We start from the raw sequence: 20,743 nt of genomic DNA on the forward strand, positions 1-20,743 counted from the left end.
TAACTGAGGAATGGGGTAAGGAATATTATTAAGTAGTAGAAAGAAAATGGCAATCCATTGAGGACCCTTACCTGAATAGTCCAGCCCATTTCTTGAGCAGAGTTTCATTATATTTATCTCGGACTTCATATAGTAGGTCAAAGAGTCTATTCACTGGAAATCCATATCCCTAAGAGAGCAAAGAGAAACATATAAGAGCACAATGTCAGTGCTATTCATGTACTCCAAGTCTGGAAAATATCTTTTTTATTACTATTACAGAATTTTTGATAATTTAAAGGGGTATTCCAAGAAAAATTAACTTGAATAGGCAAAAAGCAAGATTATGGCAGGCCCGACCACTGAACCCCCTGCCGACCCCCGTATCGGCCCCCGACTTTTGTGTTATGAATAGAGCCGCAGGTACAGCACGAGACCCGTGGCGCCATTCATTTCTATTAAGGTGCCGGAGAACGCAGAGTACAGCGCTCTTCCAGCTTACTTGGCTCTTTCGAGCAATTCTATTCATTCCTATGGAGTCCTATGCCTGCACAGCAGCTCATCCATGGCCATCTTACAGATGTCACATGGTAGTGGCTCTTTAGAGGGGTTGTCCAGCGAAAATATTTTTCTTTCAAGTGAACTGGTTTCAGAAGGTTATACAGATTTGTAATTTACTTCTATTTATTATTCTCAAGTTTTCCCATACTTATCAGCTGCTGTATGTCCTGCAGTAAATGTTGTTTTCTTTTCAGTCTGACACAGTGCTCTCTGCTGCAAACTCTGTCCGAGAAAGGAACTGTCCAGAGCAGTAGCAAATCCCCATAGAGAACCTTCACTGCTCTGGACAGTTCCTGTCTCGGACAAGGGTGGCAGCAGAGAGCACTGTGTCAGACTGAAAAGAAAACAACATTTCCTGTAGGACACACAGCAGCTGATAAGTACTGGAAGACTTGAGATTTTTTTAAATAGAAGTAAATTACTAATCTATATAACTTTCTGATACCAGTTGATCTGAAAGAAAAATAATTTTCGCTGGACAACCCCTTTAAACCTGTAAAGGACTATTAAATAATTTCCTAGTAGTCTAATGAAGGAATATCTATTTGGACAAACAGCTATACTTCTTGACAGTTTGCAGCTGTTGGAAAGCAAAAAAATTCACATTTGCCCCGTGAAGCCATGAAAGGATTATTGTTCATTGATTAAAATGTATGAAGCAATAACAACACGGTGAACAGTGTGATTGTGCATTGATAAAACATTGGACAGATTGTATTTCTATTTGTCTGTTTTGTTTTCTAATAGAAAAACTGTCTGATTTCCAATAAGAGGTTTCCACACAGTACACCATGTTATAGTACAGTACACTAGCAGGATAACAGCGCCCTCTAGCTACTGTGCATTATATCTGTAGTGCAGGGGGGAGGCCTCCTTCTCACTCATACACACAAAAAATTGCAGCAGAATTTTTTGCTGATTTTCATTATGTAGTTTTTGTTACATTAAAAGACTTATGAGGACAAGAACTTGCAACTCATGGCTTGTAAAGAAATGTATCACCTCCTATTTTTCAACTACTTAAAGGGAAACTATGAGCAGGTTAGAAGTATCTAACCTGCTGATATGTCCCTATAGCGCATGGGGCACTGAGGATCAAGGGAAGTTTCGTACCTTCATCCTCGGTGCAGTTTCTGTGATATTAGGGGTTTAATCCCTATGCTTATAAGTTGTTTTGGAGCACTAAGGATGGGACTACGGCCTGCAATGCACCCATCTGCCCCCGGCCAGCTGACTCTGCTCATATTCATGAGAAGGTGTGAGACGCTGAGGGCGGACTGGTGCACTAGGGGTGGTAGTCCTGCCCCCAGTACACCAAAACAACTCCTAACCATAGGAATTTAACCCCTATTATAAAGTAAACTGCGCCATTGGATAAAGGTACGAAACTTGGGCGTTTTAGGGAGATATCAGGTAAGATACCTCTAAGCTGATTATATATATATATATACGGATAAAGGGGTAGAACGGCACTGTGTTGACTTACAGTTAATAAGCTTCCAGCTTGAGGGTGCACGACTCAGGTATCCGACCCCAGGTACCTTCAGAGTAGTAACGTAGAAAGGAAAGAGACGGCACTCTTCCTGTCTCTTCCCTTTCTACGTTACTACGTTACGTTACGACTTTCTACGTATATATATATATATATATATATATATATATATAAAACGTAACGTTACTACTTTCTACATATATATATATATATATATATATATATATATATATATATATATATTTATTTATACTCTGTATATGATTATGAGAGTGGCCATCCTGCTTGAGCTGCTTTTACCAGCATTTGCAGATATAGGGGAAGTAGGGATGGAGAACCTGTGGCCCTCAACATGTCAGAAAACTACAATTCCCATCATGCCTTGACAGCCAGAGACAAAGCCTTGGCTGTCCAGGCCTGATGGGAACTGTAGTTTTTCAACTGCTGGTCCACTGGTTTCCCATCACTGCAAAAACATGCACTATAGGAAACAATAGTCTGGAGCTGACTCACTGACTTCTATGGGAGTTTTCTAGGCATGCTCTGTGACCTGTACAGGGAGGAAATGAACCTATTATGAATGGCCTGATGCTCATTTATATACTGCTGTTACCTTTACTGTGACATTGCCTGTGATGATGGACAGAAGACTGAAAGTTTTCTCTTCAGAACACTAAGTGCCAGCTTACACTGAGCGGCCCACGTAAAAACTGAATGATTTCAGGTTTTTTTTTTTTATTTAAATAATAAAAAAAAATCTTAATTCTTATTCTCTAAGGGTATAAACTAAGTGAAGAAGCACCACACCAACAGGAGTCAAGTGTCTTCTTGAACATATGAAACACTGCAAGTCCCTTTATTGGCATCCATGTCTATCTGTCATGCGGTAGTAGGTCTAGAACTGTGAGTAGATGGATCCCCAGACACTGACCTGCAGAGTATCAGCAAACACAACAATCAGATTCTTCAGCTCCAGCACCAGATCGGGGTCCGTGCAGTACGACTGCAAAGAAATGAGATTTGTTAAGAGTCTTACTGGTTATCACACTCACACAGAGCTTAGAGGTGCAGTAAATAACAGGGCGAAGAAAGACACAGTCATAGATACCATAGGATTAATGTTCTGGTTTTAAGTTTAACTCTTTAATTACTGGAAACATCAACCGTTCAACTAGAACAGTAAAAGTGAAACACTGACAAGTGAAACAGACAACATTAGTTGCAGCAGTAAACAGTCAGGATGTTAGAAGAGAAAAAAAATGCCCATAAAACACACCCTCACCATCACTGTTAAAGTGTAATCTGTTTCGTCCCAGCTCTGCCGCAGCCATACATTTCATTACTGCACATGGAATATGTGACCTCTGATCAGCTACCATCTTCACCTATGTATTATTTCCCATTCAAGTCTATGATGTTAAAGGGGTTATCCAGCGCTACAAAAACATGGCCACTTTCTTCCAGAGACAACCCCTCTCTTGTCTCCAGCTTGGGCGTGTTTTTTTTCTGCTCAGTATCATTGAAGTGAATGGAGCTTAATTGCACACCGCACCTGAACTGCAGACAAGAGTGGGGCAGTCTCTGGAAAAAAGTGGCCATCTTTTTGTAGCACTAGATAACCCCTTAAATATGGACAAAGAGCCTGACCCATCCATGTTTTACATTGACGGTCAGTGTAGGCTAAGATAATGCTATAGGTTATAGAGGTTGAAGCCTCTGTGAGAATCTAGCTTCTTTTTTAAAAAAGTTTCAGAAAGTTATATAGATTTGTAATTTACTTCTATTTAAAAATGTCTAGTCTTTCAGTACTTATCAGCTGCTGTCTGTTCTGTAGGAAGTGGTGTTGTCTTTTCAGTCTGACACAGTGCTCTCTGCTGTCACCTCTGTCCATGTCAGACTCTGTCCAGAGCAGGAGAGGTTTACTATGGGGATTTGCTGCTGCTCTGGACAGTTCCTGACTCGGACAGAGGTGGCAGCAGAGAGCACTGTGTCAGACTGGAAAGAATACTTCCTGCAGGACATACAGCAGCTGATAAATATGGGAAGACTTGAGATTTTTACATTGAAGTAAACTACAAATCTATATACCTTTCTGAAACCAGTTGATTTGAAAGAAAATTGTTTTTGCTGAAGTACCCCTTTAAGCCAGAAATGAGAGGGGCTCCTCAACCATTAACAATCAGGTTTGTATCATCAAAGGCTAAGTAATAGAGAAATCCCAGTCCGTGCCCACCATAGCCAGCTCCGTCTGTAGGCAGCGAGTGCGCTTTAAGAGTATCACGCAATAAAATAACAACAAGGAGCAATCGGAGTTTCATAGCATGAATTAGACAGCAGCGGAGGCTTATCTCTCCTATTTCAGACAATTTATTGCTTGGCTCAATTCCATCTTCTTCAAAGAGGTGTAAAATTGCACAGACAAAAGCAACTGGCACTGGGTTAAAGCCGAACAATGCTCTCTGCTGAGACCTGCCGAGTATCCTGGGTATTGAAACCTTCATGTCACACAGATGTACTCAAAGTAATAATACTGTCAGCGCTACTTGTAATTGCACTCGCTTCTGCCAAGAAGCAATGTGAATGTAAGCTTCCTCGATTATCAGAGCTGGAAAAACGATAAGAAGAAACCTTTCAAGACTGACCTTTAGATAGATCTTTGCGGACAATATGTGTCGTCACGTAACTCTAATCTAATGACCCCCACCACCCCCCCCCCCCCCCCCAAAAAAAGAAAGGGACTAAGAATCATTGAATAAAATATATTTCTAAGTTCACAAGGTTCGGAGTGCCGCATTTCAGGTGCAAATGTCAAACTATTCCTATTCCGCAACATTTACTGATTCTGGCTACTACTAGCTGCCACCAGGGGGATCTTAGGAGCTTAGTGAAGACAGATGTATTATTGAGTTCAATGGAACTTCTTTAATATTTCCTGGTTACACTAGCACAGGCACATGCAAAAACTGGAGAAGGAAACCAACATGTTCTAGATCTAGATAATCCTTTCTCAAGGTAGGCTAGACAGTACTTTTTTCTCCCATTGGAGAGACCTGACTGCTGTATGGGGATATACAAACAATGATCCATAAGAAAATGTAAGCATAATAGCTCTAGCCATCCAGCCCCCTGCTATGTATTCATGAAGGGCAAGAACAGCTGTCTTTATATGGGCGACTCATGTATAATCATGTTTTAAGGCTATTTTCTAGGTCTGATGATAAGTTTGCATGATGGGAAATATTGGTTGTAAATACCTTTCTTCTTAATTTCCCATTTTGTTGCTTGCATTAAGAAGCTGTGAGCCTGCGATGGTAATCATGTCCATCTAACACCAATGCACTATAAAATGTTAGGTACCCATATAGACAGGACAGGTTTTCACCCTCTAAAACTATCAATGTTCCATTCACTGCCTGCAAACTCTTTGTGATGCAAATAAGCTCTCTTCCAGAAGGGAGAAAAATGTCCCTCTAGTGCCACCTACAGGTGGTTACCTTGCTAAACAGGGAGAAATTGATACATTGGGAGAATCTATCATTTGCAGCTTGCACTTCTCCTCAATGTATGTCTGAATTCTGCAAAGTTTAAATTTTTTTCAATGTACCTTCTTGACGTATGGTGTGTACACCACCTATGTACACCAATCTAAGAAAAATCTATTGTTAAAAAAAAAACACAGAAAGTAAAGCAAACCATTCTCTTAATTTCTAGTAAAGCAAAGCAAGATGGAAACTATTATGTCCTTAGCTACCAACACGATAACCACAGGACTTTGCAGTAGTTGGTATCCATGGCTAGCATTGTAGGATTTAAGGGGTTGTCCGATGGGATGAATGCCCTGCTCAGCCAATGAGTGTTTGCAGCAGTGACCTGCCTAAGCCAGTGATTGGATGAGCAGGCATTTCCTGTGTGCCAAGGTGGGATGAGGAAGTGGTAAACAGCTGAGACTGTTAAGCATGTAAGTGGCAGCAAACAGCAGGAGAACAGCACAGTGTGATGACTCCCGACTCAGTGTCATGCGACTAAGGCAAATCTACAATCAGACCATCTCTGTCTAAACGCTTAAGGGGGCTTTTATGAAGGTTACAGCCGAGGTGTACGCCAGGGAAAAGGCTTAGATCCGCCCCTTCTCCCCGGCGTATGCCTGCCCCTCTCGCCCAATGGGTGGGTCAGTGGGCACAGCAAGGCGGGAAGGAGGTATGGCCTTCTCCTAATCCTCATTCATCATGATTTACGCATGCTTGCAGGCATAAATTATGATATAAATCTACACCTGCTGGGAGATTTGTTGCGTCGGGCACAGGATTGGGCCCCCGCCATTCACTCCCAACTGATCAAAACTTTTGATATGTCTCTAGGAAAAGTCTTTTGAAGCAACCAGTACACTTTAAGACAAGTGGCTTAGGTATCCATCCCAATGGCCAACCCCTTTATTGTCAGTGTTTAAGACAGTGCCAACATCATGAAGAGCTAAGGTTCACAGTAAAAATGTCTTGGCCAGGTTGATGTCAGAGGCCGGGTATTGGGGATGAGGCTGGGGACTACTTCTTGGTGGGACTCTTCGCACTGAACTATTCAGTCTGATCTAATGAAGAGGTCAGAGGAGACTAATGAGGACAGATTGCAATAATAACAGCAGATTAACTTTGCATATTCTAAAGTGCAGGACTATGAGTGCGTTTTAAGGGCCCAGTCAGTTGTAAATCAGAGAAGGATTATGCAAATAGCCCATGGATGTGGCTCACAGCCTGAGTCTTCTAGAAAGAAACAATAGCCTGGCAGGTCTCCTTCTAAATCTGAACAACATCTAATTACAAAAAAAGCACAATGATGGAAGAGTGATTTCTCACTTTGACATTCCCGGCTTTTCAGCGTACACTGGTCTTTTCTTTGCTACGAGCACAGAAGCTGGCGATCCTTCTTACTTACCGAGTGTGTGCGGAGGGCAGCGATGATCTTAGACTGCGCCATGGTCCACAGCTCCGTCGTGTAGGTTCCTGTTACCAGCCCTTGTGTTACATGTAAAATGTGATCTTCCACCACAAAAAAACTAAAGTAAGAGGAAAACCATAATGATCACATGAGGAGGAGGGAGAAAGGATGAGTCGGGGTGCAAGAAGTCTTCTATCACTGCAGCCGACAATGTACAGGGAAGGGGCAAACACTGCAGAATCACCAAGGATAACATTATTTATTATAAAAGACAGAGATTTACTAGAAGGAAACATGAACCATGTATACTACACTGTCAGGAAGGATGCCGAGAGAGATGGATGGATAGATAGGAGATAGATAGATAGATAGATAGATAGATAGAAACAGCAAGAGACCGCAGCACACCGAAGTAAAGGTGAATAGTGTTTATTCCATCATCAAGGTACATACAACGTTTCGATTCAATCCAGAATCATTATCAAGCATGCTTGATAATGATTCTGGATTGAATCGAAACGTTGTATGTACCTTGATGATGGAATAAACACTATTCACCTTTACTTCGGTGTGCTGCGGTCTCTTGCCGTTTCTACATTGGGGATCCTATGCCATAGGACTTTCACTGCACAGCACCCACCGCTCTGGATCTGGACGTGCGGCTGTTACTCTGCTCTAGATAGATAGATAGATAGATAGATAGATATGAGAGAGAGAGAGATAGATAGATAGATAGATAGATAGATAGATAGATAGATAGATAGATAGATAGATAGACAGACAGACAGACAGATAGATAGATAGATAGATAGATAGACTGGAATTTCACTGAAGACTATGTAACAGAATTGTATGTGACTATATAAAGCCTTGTCATAATATTTCCCTCATTTCCCAGTCTGGCCGGGTGTAGCTCGTCTCCTCCTCCACATGACTACTTACCCTACAATCTGGCTGAAGTATTTCCGATATCCTTCCACTGTCTCGTGCTTTAACAGAAGGAAGAAAACAGACAGTAGAGCTATCAGTGTCTCCATCTGGAGGCTCAGACTATCTCACTGTACCATAAGAGCGAGCTGCACTCACCATGTTCGCTTGGGGTTGCAGGACTAAGCGCGCCTGTTTCTTTCGTTGTTTTCTATAGTAGTTTTCAAAGACTTCTTTATCGCCCTAAAGTAAGAAAGCACAAACCATAGAGATGATCTGTGGACCGTGGGGATTCTGACACGGCATAATCACTGACATCAGTGAGAACAGAGTATTCAATGCACTGTAAGGATTTGTCGGAGGACAGGTCATAGATTGTAGGTAACATTTGTAACAATCTAATCTGTCATTATCATAAATGCCGCACCTGGGAGTGCACTGTATTTGAGCATCAGGAAGGTCAGGATGAACAGAATTACACAGACCGAGAGGATCTGTATTTCCCACAAAACAACTATTCTGGCATATTTTTTACTTTTATTTGATATTTTTGGACTGTGTTGTAACATTGCTCTGTTATTCTTCCTAACAATGAATGAATAAATTGACATCTGAACACTACTATTCCCTTTGTCAAAGGGGTGTGTCCCTATAAACATTGTAGCACTTCCACTGATCAGCACACTTAGGGGTGTGTCCCTACACAGTCTGATACTAACAGCTTTGACTGGACAATATTAGGGTGAGTTCACACTGAGGAATTCTCACGGATAAACTCCGACGGCTATATGCACTCACGGACGTGCGCCTTTCCGCCGGCTCCATAGACACCATTTTATGGGTCGGCTGATTCCGCATTATGCCGAAAGAGCTGACATGTCAATTCTTTCGGCGGAATGCGGATTCAGGTGGCCAATAGAATGGTGTCTATGGAGCCGGCGGAAAGGCGCGCATCCGTGAGCGCGTACAGCCGGCGGAATTCCACAGAGTTTATCCGCGAGCATTCCTTAGTGTGAACCCACCCTTAGAGTATAGGGACACGCCCCCATTTAGCACCACCTAGTTGTCAGTTTTATTCATGAAATTTAAAGTGACACTGTCACCCCCTTTTTGCATTCTGACTCCTCTACACAGGTGTAAAGGGTAAATTTTGCAGTTTTAATACCTTATTTTATATCATACGTCATGGTGCTTGTTCCACTAAAAAGTGATCTTTTATCATCTGTGGATTGTGCTACCTGGGTGGGGCTTCATGGCTGAAGTGTCACTTAACCCCGCCCACATCACTTAGCCCCGACCACTATAGGTCCTGCACCCTGTGATGTCATTTGCGTATAGGTCCCGCCCCCTCAGCAGCCATTGGAACAGGCCAGCCTAAAGGTCTGGGTCCCAACCCCTCTAGGCCAGCCTATACCAATGGCTGCTGAGTGGTCTATAGACAGATGACATCACAGGGGTGGGGCCTACAGTGATGATGTGGGCGTGGCTAAGTGGCTCTTCAGCCGTGAAGCCCTGCCCAGGTAGCACAGTCCACAGATGCTAAAAGATCACTTTTTACTGGAACAAGTGCCATAATGTATGACATAAAATAAGGTATGAAAACTGCTAAATTTACCCTTTACACCTGTGTAGAGAAATCATAATGCAAAAAGGGGGTGACAGTGTCACTTTAAGTAGGAATAATAGACATTTTTTTTCAATTCCCATAATATTTTTTATATTGATTTTGTATAATGGCATTTATCTACATTACACAAGACACATCTAATAAATAGCACAAGGCATAGCTGTAAGAAAATGAGGGAACTTGGCTACATAGCCCTCACACTAGACTTTTCACCTTTTCAAAGCTAGAGCCCCAGTCATGTCACAGGGGTCCCCCCCACACCCCTCAGGATTAGCGTTGGAGCTGTTGGCGCAGCTATGTTTTACAGCCCCTCCCCAGCTCCTGATCACATGGGTGCTGTAATCAAATGTGCCCAACCACCATGATGAATAAGCCTGTTAATAGACGCTGACCTGTTGAAACATCTCTCGGCAATGTTGCAGCCATAATAAGGGCATCCCGGGTGATAGCCCTCTGACCTAATTAACTTGTGTGACCACAAACCTGACCATTCTTTATCTCATGCTTCCTTATAAAGTTGTCAACCAAGAAGATACTATAAAATTTATTAAAAAATAATATAAATGCCTAAAAAAAAAAAAAACACACAAAATAAAACAAACAAGTTTACCAACTAATACATCTCAGCTTCAGGGGGTTTTCTCGTCTCCCCTTATTACAGAAGACCCTCTCCTTTCTTTGTCAGTGACATCCTGGTGATCTCATTAAGAAGAACCATTCAGAAAGCACCATCTGTGCGCCTGAAACCAGTGCCCCACGAGCGTCTCATCTACCTACTGAATACAGCATCATTTGTATGCAAGAAGAATAAAGCAGCTTAGCATTTTGATTTTTTTAGGGGCACGAGGTTATCGCTGGGTCACAGTTACTTAACATTCCATTACTTGATACCAGCACTCCCCCCTTCCGAGCCAGGAACACAATAAGAGGCACGCGGAAGAGGTAAAGCAGCAGCAAAGAGTAACTCACAGAGAGCCTGATGGTGGAAAACCTAAGTACAATGCCCCATCATGACTGCTGGAGCATTCTACTGTAGCACAATACATTTCTTACTAATATCACAGGAAGAATTATGTTACTCAGTCTATTCCTGTGTACTTTACTCCCATAGATGGCAATACACCAAAAGGGGGGGGGGCAAGGGATGCCAAAACACACTGCAACAATGGCCGTGGATTTCAATGCGGCCGCGAACGCAAAACTTATATCTGCCGAATTAAACTTGATTTTAATGTAAAAAAAATTTCTGAGTGGTTTCTCGGGCTGGGCGCAGTATTTAAAGTAAATGACCTGTTTCATCCCGTTTATAATCATGCTAGGAATCAAAATTAAACAACGGCCATAGTTCCACGACTAGCCCGTACGATCGTAATTCTACGGCCGTAGTTTTGGCTGCAAAAGTCCGGACGGTGAAATCAACGGCCGTTATTTTACGTAGTGTGAACACAGCCTAACATCTCAAGGTGCTGGACCAATGGGGTCACATACGTTCTAATGGTACAAGGGATCAAAATGCAGAGGAGGACCCTATATCCTCAAGGTGGTCTTAGGACCTCCATACACATTAGAAAAATCAATCCAAACCTGAGGATTTTCAGCTCACTGCTTAACATGTATGGGGGCCTCCCAACACTCCCCTATGGAAGACGTTGGGTTAGCGAAGGATCAGGCATGTTGGGGTTCCACTGCCGAATCCTAAGCTGCCTGAGGAGCCTGATAGAGGCTTACCTTCTCCATTTAGGACAAATGAACACTGGTGGGCTTACATAAAATTTGAATTAATACTGGGGGGCATAAAGTATATTAGAATTTGTTCCTGGTGGCTTAGTGTGAAATTGGGGGTTCATAGCTGGAGGTTAATATATCATTTCCTGGTAGTCTAGTATACAACAGACAGTTACCTTGTAGTCTAGGGTGTATCAGAGGGTTAAATATTTTGTATCCTGGTGGTCTAGTGTAAAATAGGGGTGAGATTTGGTGATCTAGGGTACATTGGGCAAGTTAATTTGTTCCCTGGTGGTCCAGTGTAAGACAAATGACCTGGTGGTTTACTTACCTCTCCAGACTATAGTGATGTGTGATAACAAACAATTGGCTTAAAAGTATTAAATATTTCCTCTTTATTGCTGATCAGGCTTTAAACACATTGGTATTAAACACATGGTGTCATCACTGACAGCAGCCACCATGCATTTCAACTGCACTTAATTTTAATTATGGTTGCAACCCTGATTAAGATCGTTTACGTACAGTCGAAACACGCTGGGCTACTTTACAGGGTGTCTCTTGATAATATGGATGGGATAATAAACCCTGATGGCAAAAAGAGGAAATATTTTATACATCCAGTGAAAAGTGAACTGGTCAGAAAGCTGTACAGATTTGTAAATTTATTCTACTTAGAGAAATTGGTGTCTTCTTTTCAATCTGACACAGCGCTCTCTGCTGCCACCTCTGTTATAGACAGGAACTAATTAGAGCAGGAGAGGTTTTCTATGGGAATTTGCTGCTGCTCTGGTCAGTTCCTGTCATGGAAAGAGGTGGCAGCAGAGAGCACTGTGTCAGACTGAAAAGAATACACTACTTCCTGCAGGACATACAACAGCTTTTTTTTTTAAATAAAAGTAATTTACAAATCTGTATAACTTTCTGACACCAGTTAAAGAAGAAGTCCAGGCAAATTTAAAAAAAAAATCACAACGGGCAGGATGTGGGTGGAACATACTAAACAATCTATACTTACGGGTCTCTGTGCCTTTGCAGCACCGCATCCCAATCCTGGACCCCCACCAGGATTCCCCATCTCTTCCCCCCTGCTACATCACGACTCGGCTGACAAGTGCCCCACTCAGCCAGTTAGTGACTGGGATGGGACACCGCTGCAGTCACTGACTGGCTTAGCCGGCTATCTTCCATCCTTTCCCACCAGGTCATGACGTACAAAGAAATGGAGAAAAGATGACATCCGGTGGGCCTGGCAGCTCTGTGATGCGGCACTGCAAGAGTACAGAGCCTGGTAAGTATAGGTTGTTTATTATGTTCCTTCCACCCACCCCCTGCCCATAGTCTAATTATTAATTTGGCTGGAATTCTCAGGTAGCTTCACACGTAGCGCAGCGGATTTGATGGTGCGGATCCGCAGCAGATTTGATCTAAATAACTGAACACAGCATTAAATCTGCTGTGGATCCTGTATGTGTAAATGCAGCCTTAAAGGGGTTGTCTATCGAAAATCTTTTTCTTTCAAATCAACTGATATGAGAAAGTTATGTAGATTTGTAATTTATTGCTATTAAAATATCTCAAGTCTTCCCATACTTATTAGCTGCTGTATGTCCTGCAGGAAATGCTGTTTTATTTTCAGTCTGACACAGTGCTCTCTGCTGACATCTCTGGCTGAGACAGGAACTCTGTCTTGGTTTTCTATGAATCCCCATAGAAAACCTCTCCTGCTCTGGACAGTTCCTGCCTTGGCCAGAGATGTCAGCAGAGAGCACTGTGTCAGATTGAAAATAAAACAACATTTCCTGCAGGACATACAGCAGCTAATAAGTATAGGAAGACTTGAGATTTTTTAATAGCAATAAATTACAAATCTACATAACTTTCTCATATCAGTTGATTTGAAAGAAAAAGATTTTCCCTTGAGTTTAAGTTAAAACTATTATTTTTCTCTGGAGAACCCCTTTAAGGGACGGGAAAAAAAACACTCAAAAGGCTTTATCTAACTTTCTTACCATGGTTTTAGTACTATGCTCCTTGTGCTCCTTTCCCTTATCCTACGTTTGCCTTCCTCAACAAAGTAACTTGACAGGTGGGAGATTTACGCCTTGTACATCTTCACGGACACCGACTTGATTTGTACAATTTCACTGCATAATGTTCCCTTTCCTCAGCCACAGTACAGTATATCACAGCAGTCACATCCTGCAGGTTCTGCATTAGAAATTCGCATTTCCCTCCTAAACCTGGAATTCTTTATCGTTATGACACAACTATAAAATTTTTATTACAGGAAAACAGGTCGGAGAAGATTTATAGCGCTCGGGAAGATACGGGACTAATCACGAGAATCTCAATCGAGGAGCGTGGGGAGACTATTATGAGGGAAGATGGCGCTTTTCATGGGGTGGAAGTACAATAAAAAGACAACTAAAAAGGTCAGTTTTGTTATTTACCACCGAACAGCGAGGGATAAAATTGTCACCCGATTTTAATGAGTTAATCCAAAAACCGAGAGAAACAAATGGAGAAAATTACTGAAGGGCATTCTCCATAATAAATGGGAATTTATGATGGTTAAGAGTTTGCCATAAAGGTGAGGGCTTAATAACAGGCCGGGCTGACCTGCACTGGAGGTTAACCTCTTCACCGGGCCATACGTTACAAGGAGAAAGTCGACAAAAAAAAAAAAAATTCTACAAAATTTCCAACTTTGTGTGAACGACACCAGTTTATATCTTACCTAAAAACTTGTAGAAGAAATCTTCAGATTAGAATGAAGAATACTTGTCTTTTCAGATGAATATATGTGTTTAAGCCATACTGTACCCACATAAAAGCGCCATATGGTGCCATGGTATTAACACATTATACCGTGGCTTATATCTATGACCAAACAATATCACCAGCCGCACTGTACATATAATAGTATAAACCAGATAATTCCTTAAAGGGAAGCCAGATTATTTCTTAAAGGGATAATTCCTTAAAGGGAATGTGTCATCTAGAATTTCTTTTTACAGTTATGAGATACGGAAGTACGTTTTTTCCTCATGTGTTTTTATTTTTCAATTGCATTTCTTTCTGTTTATTTTTTTCCTACTTTGGTATGGGACAGCCATTGCTTAGCTTCTGATTCCCATCATTTAGGGTTATGTTTTACAGAAGCTATATGGACACAGGAAACAATAGGAAAAGGGTATTTCCATGGGAGCATTTTCTAGGCATGCTCTGTGACCTTTGCAGGGGGTCACTGTGCAAGAAGGGGGAGGAGGAGGGGATCTGTGGTGGATCCTGTGTTATCTATACACACTGGTGTGACCCTTTACTGTACTCCTGCCTCCGATAATAAGGAGGAGTCTGTATTACAGAACACAACATTCACGCTGATCATTAGGCCTTGTGAGAAGATTAAAAACTGCAAGATTTCAAGATTATTTTATGATATAGATGATAAAATGGAAAATTAGAGAAAAAAAAAAAAATCACCAAAAAAATTCTTAAAATATATAACTCAAACAGGTCCTTTTCTGATGACCCATTCCCTTTAACAGTTCACCTTGTGTTCTATATATTGGTAATATCTACAGTGTCTATATAATAGCAATAGTCAAAACGATTACTTGTTTATCGTGGTATCACCAATGGTGCCAAGAGAAAAACATTAGCCCAGTGACCCTATAATACCGATGGTGCACATATAACCAATTATAATGCCCATTTAATGTACTCCACTTACCTCAATCATACTTCAGAGCTGTGCTCCATCTCCAGTGACAAGGACTTACATATGAAGAGCCTAGTAAGGTGCGCCAAAACACAAATCAGCTTTCTACTAAAAGGACCTATGAGTTTAACCATTTACCATCTGCAGAGCTGTGTGGAGTTGTATCAGTGCACGATGCAGCAGAGCTGGCTGAACAACCACCACTACTACTGATACTACTATTGCCAGACATAACGTGACTAATTTATGTTTGACAACAATAACTTTAGAAGATACCGATGAGGTGGGTTTTAGAATTTAACACCATGAAAACACATGAAGACTGGGTAACATGTCCAAAATTACTATTGGTCAGACAGTAAATCAATTCCATCTTAATATATATATACTGTATAAGATATAGAAAGCTTCACTTACCAAAACCGTATAGATGTGCAGACACCGATATACAGGAGTAAAATCTACCAAATCCTGGACACTAAGGACCTGCAGAGAGTATGGCATTTACATATCATTATAGACGCTAAGTATTCACAACATCTTCCCAAGTTTCCGTACTGTGCCTACATACAGCGTACCTGCCACTTTAAGAAATGACCAATGTAAGGGGCCTATTCCATAGAGCGATAATCGTCCTGAATCGTCCTGATTCGACCGATTATCTCTCCGTGGAATAGGGAATACGATCAGCCGTTCATTAAGGCGCAAACCTAAAATCATCGGTCACCGACAGCGCATCGCTACGTGGAATAGCAGTGCGCAGCGAGCGACCTACAATTTAACAAGCCATACATTACCTCACCAGGCTGCAGGTGCTCTCCTGCACTTCTTCCCCCCAGGTCCCGCGTGTAGCAGCAGCTTTGGAGCGGCCTGTCTAAGCTGACAGACCGCTCAGCCAATCACTGGCCGCATCGGTCCTGGCCAGTGATTGGCTGAACGGTCTGTCAGCTTATGTCCAGCCATGCTGGGAATTGTAGTTTTGCAACAACTGATGACTTACATTACACAGATTTTTTTTTTTTGTGGCTGGTACTTTGTGCAATATATACATATGTTAATGTTTTTCTCTACAATTACAGCTAACCCTAAACCAAGCGCCATCGTAAACAGTAATACCTCCTCCTCTGCATCTTCATCTTCCAGCACTGGACTTTTTGGTGTCACCCCATCCTCCCCTCCCGCAGAATGACCATTTATTATGTACATGGGCTTTTTGTACGAAACATTGGTCTGTCGGTGCAAAGCAGCATGGAAGGTTTTCTGCTGCTGGGCCTGTTATAGAAAGAGAAAGATCCATTACTACTATAGAAGGTGATGTCTACCACTGCGTAACATGACGGCAGAGGAAACTGCTAACTATGATGGCAATAGCCTCCAGGTTATACGCTCTTCACAAACCATGATCTTGCCTGGCAAACCATGATTTTGCAGGGACAAGAAAAGTAAAAAAAAAAACAAAAAACAACAATATAAGAGCAAAATGACATAAGTTGTAAAAGTTACCTGCTTCATTGCGGTCTCCCCTATTTTGTCTGAATGTTTCCTGATACTTTCAAGGAAGTCTTTGAGGCCAGACATGGAGATCTCCTTGATCTCTTCTCGTAACTTGGGAAGATTCTCCGCCATGATCTGGCAGAAACGGTACTGGCACACTTTGGGGAGATAAACGTGTTCAAGTTGTTCCATTGTCTTTAGAGCAGAATAATACCTGTAAATGAGAAGAGGCCCAACGTTAATGGGCGTTCTCCATGAGTGCAAGGAACAGGCATTGGGGACCAGGGATGACTGGTGGAAGCTCAGGTTACTTTTTTCCTTCTTCACAGAAAAGAAACTGTTTTATATCAGCAGCAAGAATTTACACAAGACAATTACAAGCTATGTGATAAAGTATATATAAAAGTTATAACAATTGCACCATCAAGGTAGGCAGTAAGCTGGTGTATGCAAACCGTATCACCCTATTTACCTGTGTTTCTAGCAGACATAACACTGAGTGGATGGGTTATAGCAGGAAGCCAGAAGAAAATGATCCAGTGGGGGGCTGGGAGCCTGCTGACTTGGCGGTACGGGGATTCTTTATTATGTTCTCCCCACCCCCTGCCCACACTGGTCCATCCTGTCCAACCAAACACCCAGGATAAGCAGGCATTGTCTGTCTCTACAGAGGAGAATGGAAGTGTTGCCAAATTCAAGACAGCACATGCTCATTCTGCTCTCTGGACAAAGATAAGGACTTGGGGCATCTCATTTTTGGCAAAAGACGGCATCCAATCCAAGTCGTCACTGTCCTACACATCTTATAGTCTGGATATGAATTCTTACGACAGCTCTGGGGGTTATCTCACCTGTAACTGTAAGGCAGCAAGAAGACCCCTTGTAAACCTATTATCCTGCAAGGAAAACTCAATGCAACCACTAGGATCCCAAACTATCCTCAGTAATCTATGTGTGATGTAAGTGCTATGTTACTGCCCTGTGCATCTTAGTCCCTTCTAACGCATTCTATCACTGCCATGTGTAGGAAGGCCAGAGATCAGCCAACATACAAGACTACACTTGACTGATCAGATCATTGGCACTGGTCACTATTATGTTTGTAATAGATTATGTACATACATAACAGGAGAACATTATGGAGTGTTATATACATATACAGGGTACAGGCATCTTATAGACAGCAATGTGACGGGAGTCTATTCCTATCAATATTAGGGTCTGATAGCCTTTTAGTACCTCTCAGCTCTGCGTTCAGCTTCACAGGATTGGGTAATATACTCTGCAAAGCAACCCGAAGGCCTTCCCCTCTCTACCTCTGTGTGAAGACGGCCATATTCCAGATTTACAGCCCATATGACCGGCATTATTGCAATGTTTTGATCGGTATAATTGGAATTATAAATACATAAAGAACATTTCATAAATCCCATGTAAAGAGAAGAGGATTATGAAATAAGCAACTGGTAATAAAGAGGTACAGTATCAGCAGGTCACATGCAGAAAGCCGCACTTATAGTGGCCAGCAGGCCGAATAGGAACCAGTCCCTAGCTGAGAAGTCTGATGTACATAGGCAAAAGATTGCCAAAGACAATATCTTCTCCCCATTCTACTGAATGACTCGTGTAACAAGGTTTTTTCTAAAAGTTTTAAGATAAGAGTTTTAACTGAACTAGAATTAAAGGGGTAGTGCGGTGTTTAACATTTATTCACTAAATAACACACATTACAAAATTATACAACTTTGTAATGTGTGTTATTTAAATGAATGGCCACATTCTCCGTGTTCCCCCACCCCAGAAGTGTGGTGCAGTATACTTACTGAATCACTGTCGACCCTGGCCACCATCTTGGGTTGAACACGCTATCTTCAGGAGGCCGGTCGGACCGCTCCAGACGTCTCTCATGCCGGCCTCCCTCTGCCGCGTCATCAGCTGCTCAGCCGCTATTGGCGGCTGGGGTCGACAGCGATTCAGTAAGTATACTGCACCACACTTCCGGGGTTGGGGCCATTCACTTAAATAACACACATTACAAAGTTGCATAACTTTGTAATGTGTGTTATTTAGTGAATAAATGTTAAATGCCGCACTACCCCTTTAAGTGAGGTCCAATGGTCATAACCCAGGTGAGGAGTAGCCAAACTTATTGTAACAGAATAAGTATAGACGTGAGCATTATCGTAATCTTCTGTCATGCCCCTTTTTGAGGTTTCTAAGTAAGAGTATGTGCACACTACGGAAAAGAGGTGGAGAACTTTAAGAGGATTCCGCTGCATGCAGAGGCATAGCTAGGATTCATGGGGCCCCATAGCAAAAAACTCTACGAGACCCCCCCTCCCCTACGCACAACACAAAGTACTATATATATATATATATATATACTCGGTGATGTGGCCAAAAACTTAAAGCGTAACTGTCATGTTGTTTTTTATTGCAGAAATCAGTAGTATAAGCGATTTTAAGAAACTCTGTAATAGGTTTTATCAGCCAAAAAAGCCTCCTTCTGTACTCAAGAAGCAATCTCCCAGCCTCCCCCCCTGACTTCTTATCTGTGCATTATCAGGCAAACACGTCTTCATTACAGAGAAGCCAGTGAAGACGGGTTCTGCTCTCTCCATTGTAAGCCTATGAAGAAGGGAGGGGCTGAGGTAGATGAGGGAGCAGGAAGAGGTGACATGAAGGTCAGCTGCTTGTAGACTCTCTGGGCACCTAAAACGCTAAATTCAGGTGTCAGAAAGGTCAGTGCTTTTCTATGAACTTACTGAGAGAAGATTGCAGGGTGTTGTGCTGTGCAGAAATCCTCCGTGCTCAGTCACTCCTAGCAGCCCCTCCCCTCTCCATAGCCACATAATGGAGACAGAAATCCTGCTGCATCTGATGTGAGGGGGGAGGCTGGGAGATTGCTCTTTCACTACAGAAGGAAACTCTTTTAGTACATAAAACCTATTACAGAGTTTCTTAAAATCGCTTGTACTGTTGATATTTAATGTTTTCAGAAAAATGACCCTGAAATGACAGTTACGCTTTAACTCTCTTGTGGCCAGAGGCAGAAGCAGCTACAAAAGTGACTGGCGGAGCAGCAGAATGGCTGCTAACTCTGTCAGTCCACTGTATTTAACTTTAAGGGCCCATTAAGCGCCCTTATGATTAAATACATTGGTGCAGGAGCGGACTACCTTCTACTTAACCCCTTATGTACTGCAGTGTGTAAGTGACCCAATCTTCACTTACATGATGCAACACAAAAAAAAAAAAAAGACAAGGAGATCTCTGCTTCACTGCTCATGTACTGATAACCTCTGACCTCTGCAAGGAGCGTCCCACATTTTCCTACTTGGTTGCAGCAGCCAGAGAACAGAGGTCAGGGGTTATCAGAGCAGTGAAGCAGAGATCTCCTTGTCCTCTGCTTATCAACCCATTTTTATGTAGCAGCATGTAAGTGAACACTGGGTCACTTACACACTGCAGTACATAAGGGGTTAAGCAGAAAGACACAGGACGGCTCTTATCTTCCATGTGCATCCCCGGGTCTCCCTCCTGTACGGGCCCCATAGCAGCTACCTGCCCTGTCTCTATGGTAGATACGCCCCCATTCTGCCTGTCCCATAGGCTCCATCGTATTCCCATGCAGATTCCACCATCCGCCCAAAGATTTGACATGTCTGAGTATAAAATAGAGCCTATGTGATGGACGGGACTTCAAGCTGGGGCGTGCAGGGGAATCCGTTTGAAGTTGTCCACTGATATTCCATAGCGTGCACATACCCTTACTCCATAACAGTGATAGTTGCATCCAAATTTTTTTCATATAGACCAAGCTGCAGCCCTCCGAGAGTATGAGTTGTCCAGGGAAATACTATTGATGGCATATCTGCCATGTTACTGCAGCCACAGCTGCTGTTCATTTATAAGAGCTAAGGCTGCAGCAGCGCAGTGCAGCCACTACACGGAGTAAGGAGCCCCATTCTCTGTACAGTCTAGGTGCAAACAGCTGATTGGCAGGGGTAGCCCACTCATCTACTCTCAATGGCCTTCCCTGTGGACAGGCCATCAATAGTATTTACTTGGAAAATCCCTTAAAGTCTTTTACTAAAAAGAGCCAGGAACAAAATACTATGAAGGGGTACCTTTCCCTAAGAGGAACTGAAAGTCAGCAAAACTTGCTAATGTCAGCAGGCCTTGCTGATTTTATAATATGTACGGAGGCCTCCCAAGTCTCTCTTATAGGAGAAATCAGAGGAAAGAAGAGAAGAATGCTGAATTTTAATACCTGGTCCGT

At 42.3% G+C, this 20,743-nt stretch overlaps 1 protein-coding gene across 6 annotated transcripts in view; it reads right to left on the reverse strand.

Moving 5' to 3' along the window:
• The window catches only part of EXOC6 (exocyst complex component 6), a 213,150-nt gene that overhangs the window by 91,619 nt on the left and 100,788 nt on the right, over window positions 1-20,743 (reverse strand). For all 6 annotated transcript variants that reach the window (XM_069980107.1, XM_069980112.1, XM_069980109.1 and 3 more), the window contains 8 exons: window positions 16,471-16,675; window positions 16,084-16,239; window positions 15,385-15,453; window positions 8,051-8,134; window positions 7,907-7,953; window positions 6,962-7,082; window positions 2,964-3,035; window positions 72-169 (listed from right to left, as the gene is read on the reverse strand). In XM_069980107.1, coding sequence (XP_069836208.1) covers window positions 72-169; window positions 2,964-3,035; window positions 6,962-7,082; window positions 7,907-7,953; window positions 8,051-8,134; window positions 15,385-15,453; window positions 16,084-16,239; window positions 16,471-16,675 — 852 coding nt within the window. The remainder of the gene's footprint in view (window positions 1-71; window positions 170-2,963; window positions 3,036-6,961; window positions 7,083-7,906; window positions 7,954-8,050; window positions 8,135-15,384; window positions 15,454-16,083; window positions 16,240-16,470; window positions 16,676-20,743) is intronic.

The sequence above is a fragment of the Dendropsophus ebraccatus genome, chromosome 8 (assembly GCF_027789765.1).
Source record: "Dendropsophus ebraccatus isolate aDenEbr1 chromosome 8, aDenEbr1.pat, whole genome shotgun sequence".
In the NCBI taxonomy this organism is placed as follows: Eukaryota; Metazoa; Chordata; class Amphibia; order Anura; family Hylidae; genus Dendropsophus; species Dendropsophus ebraccatus.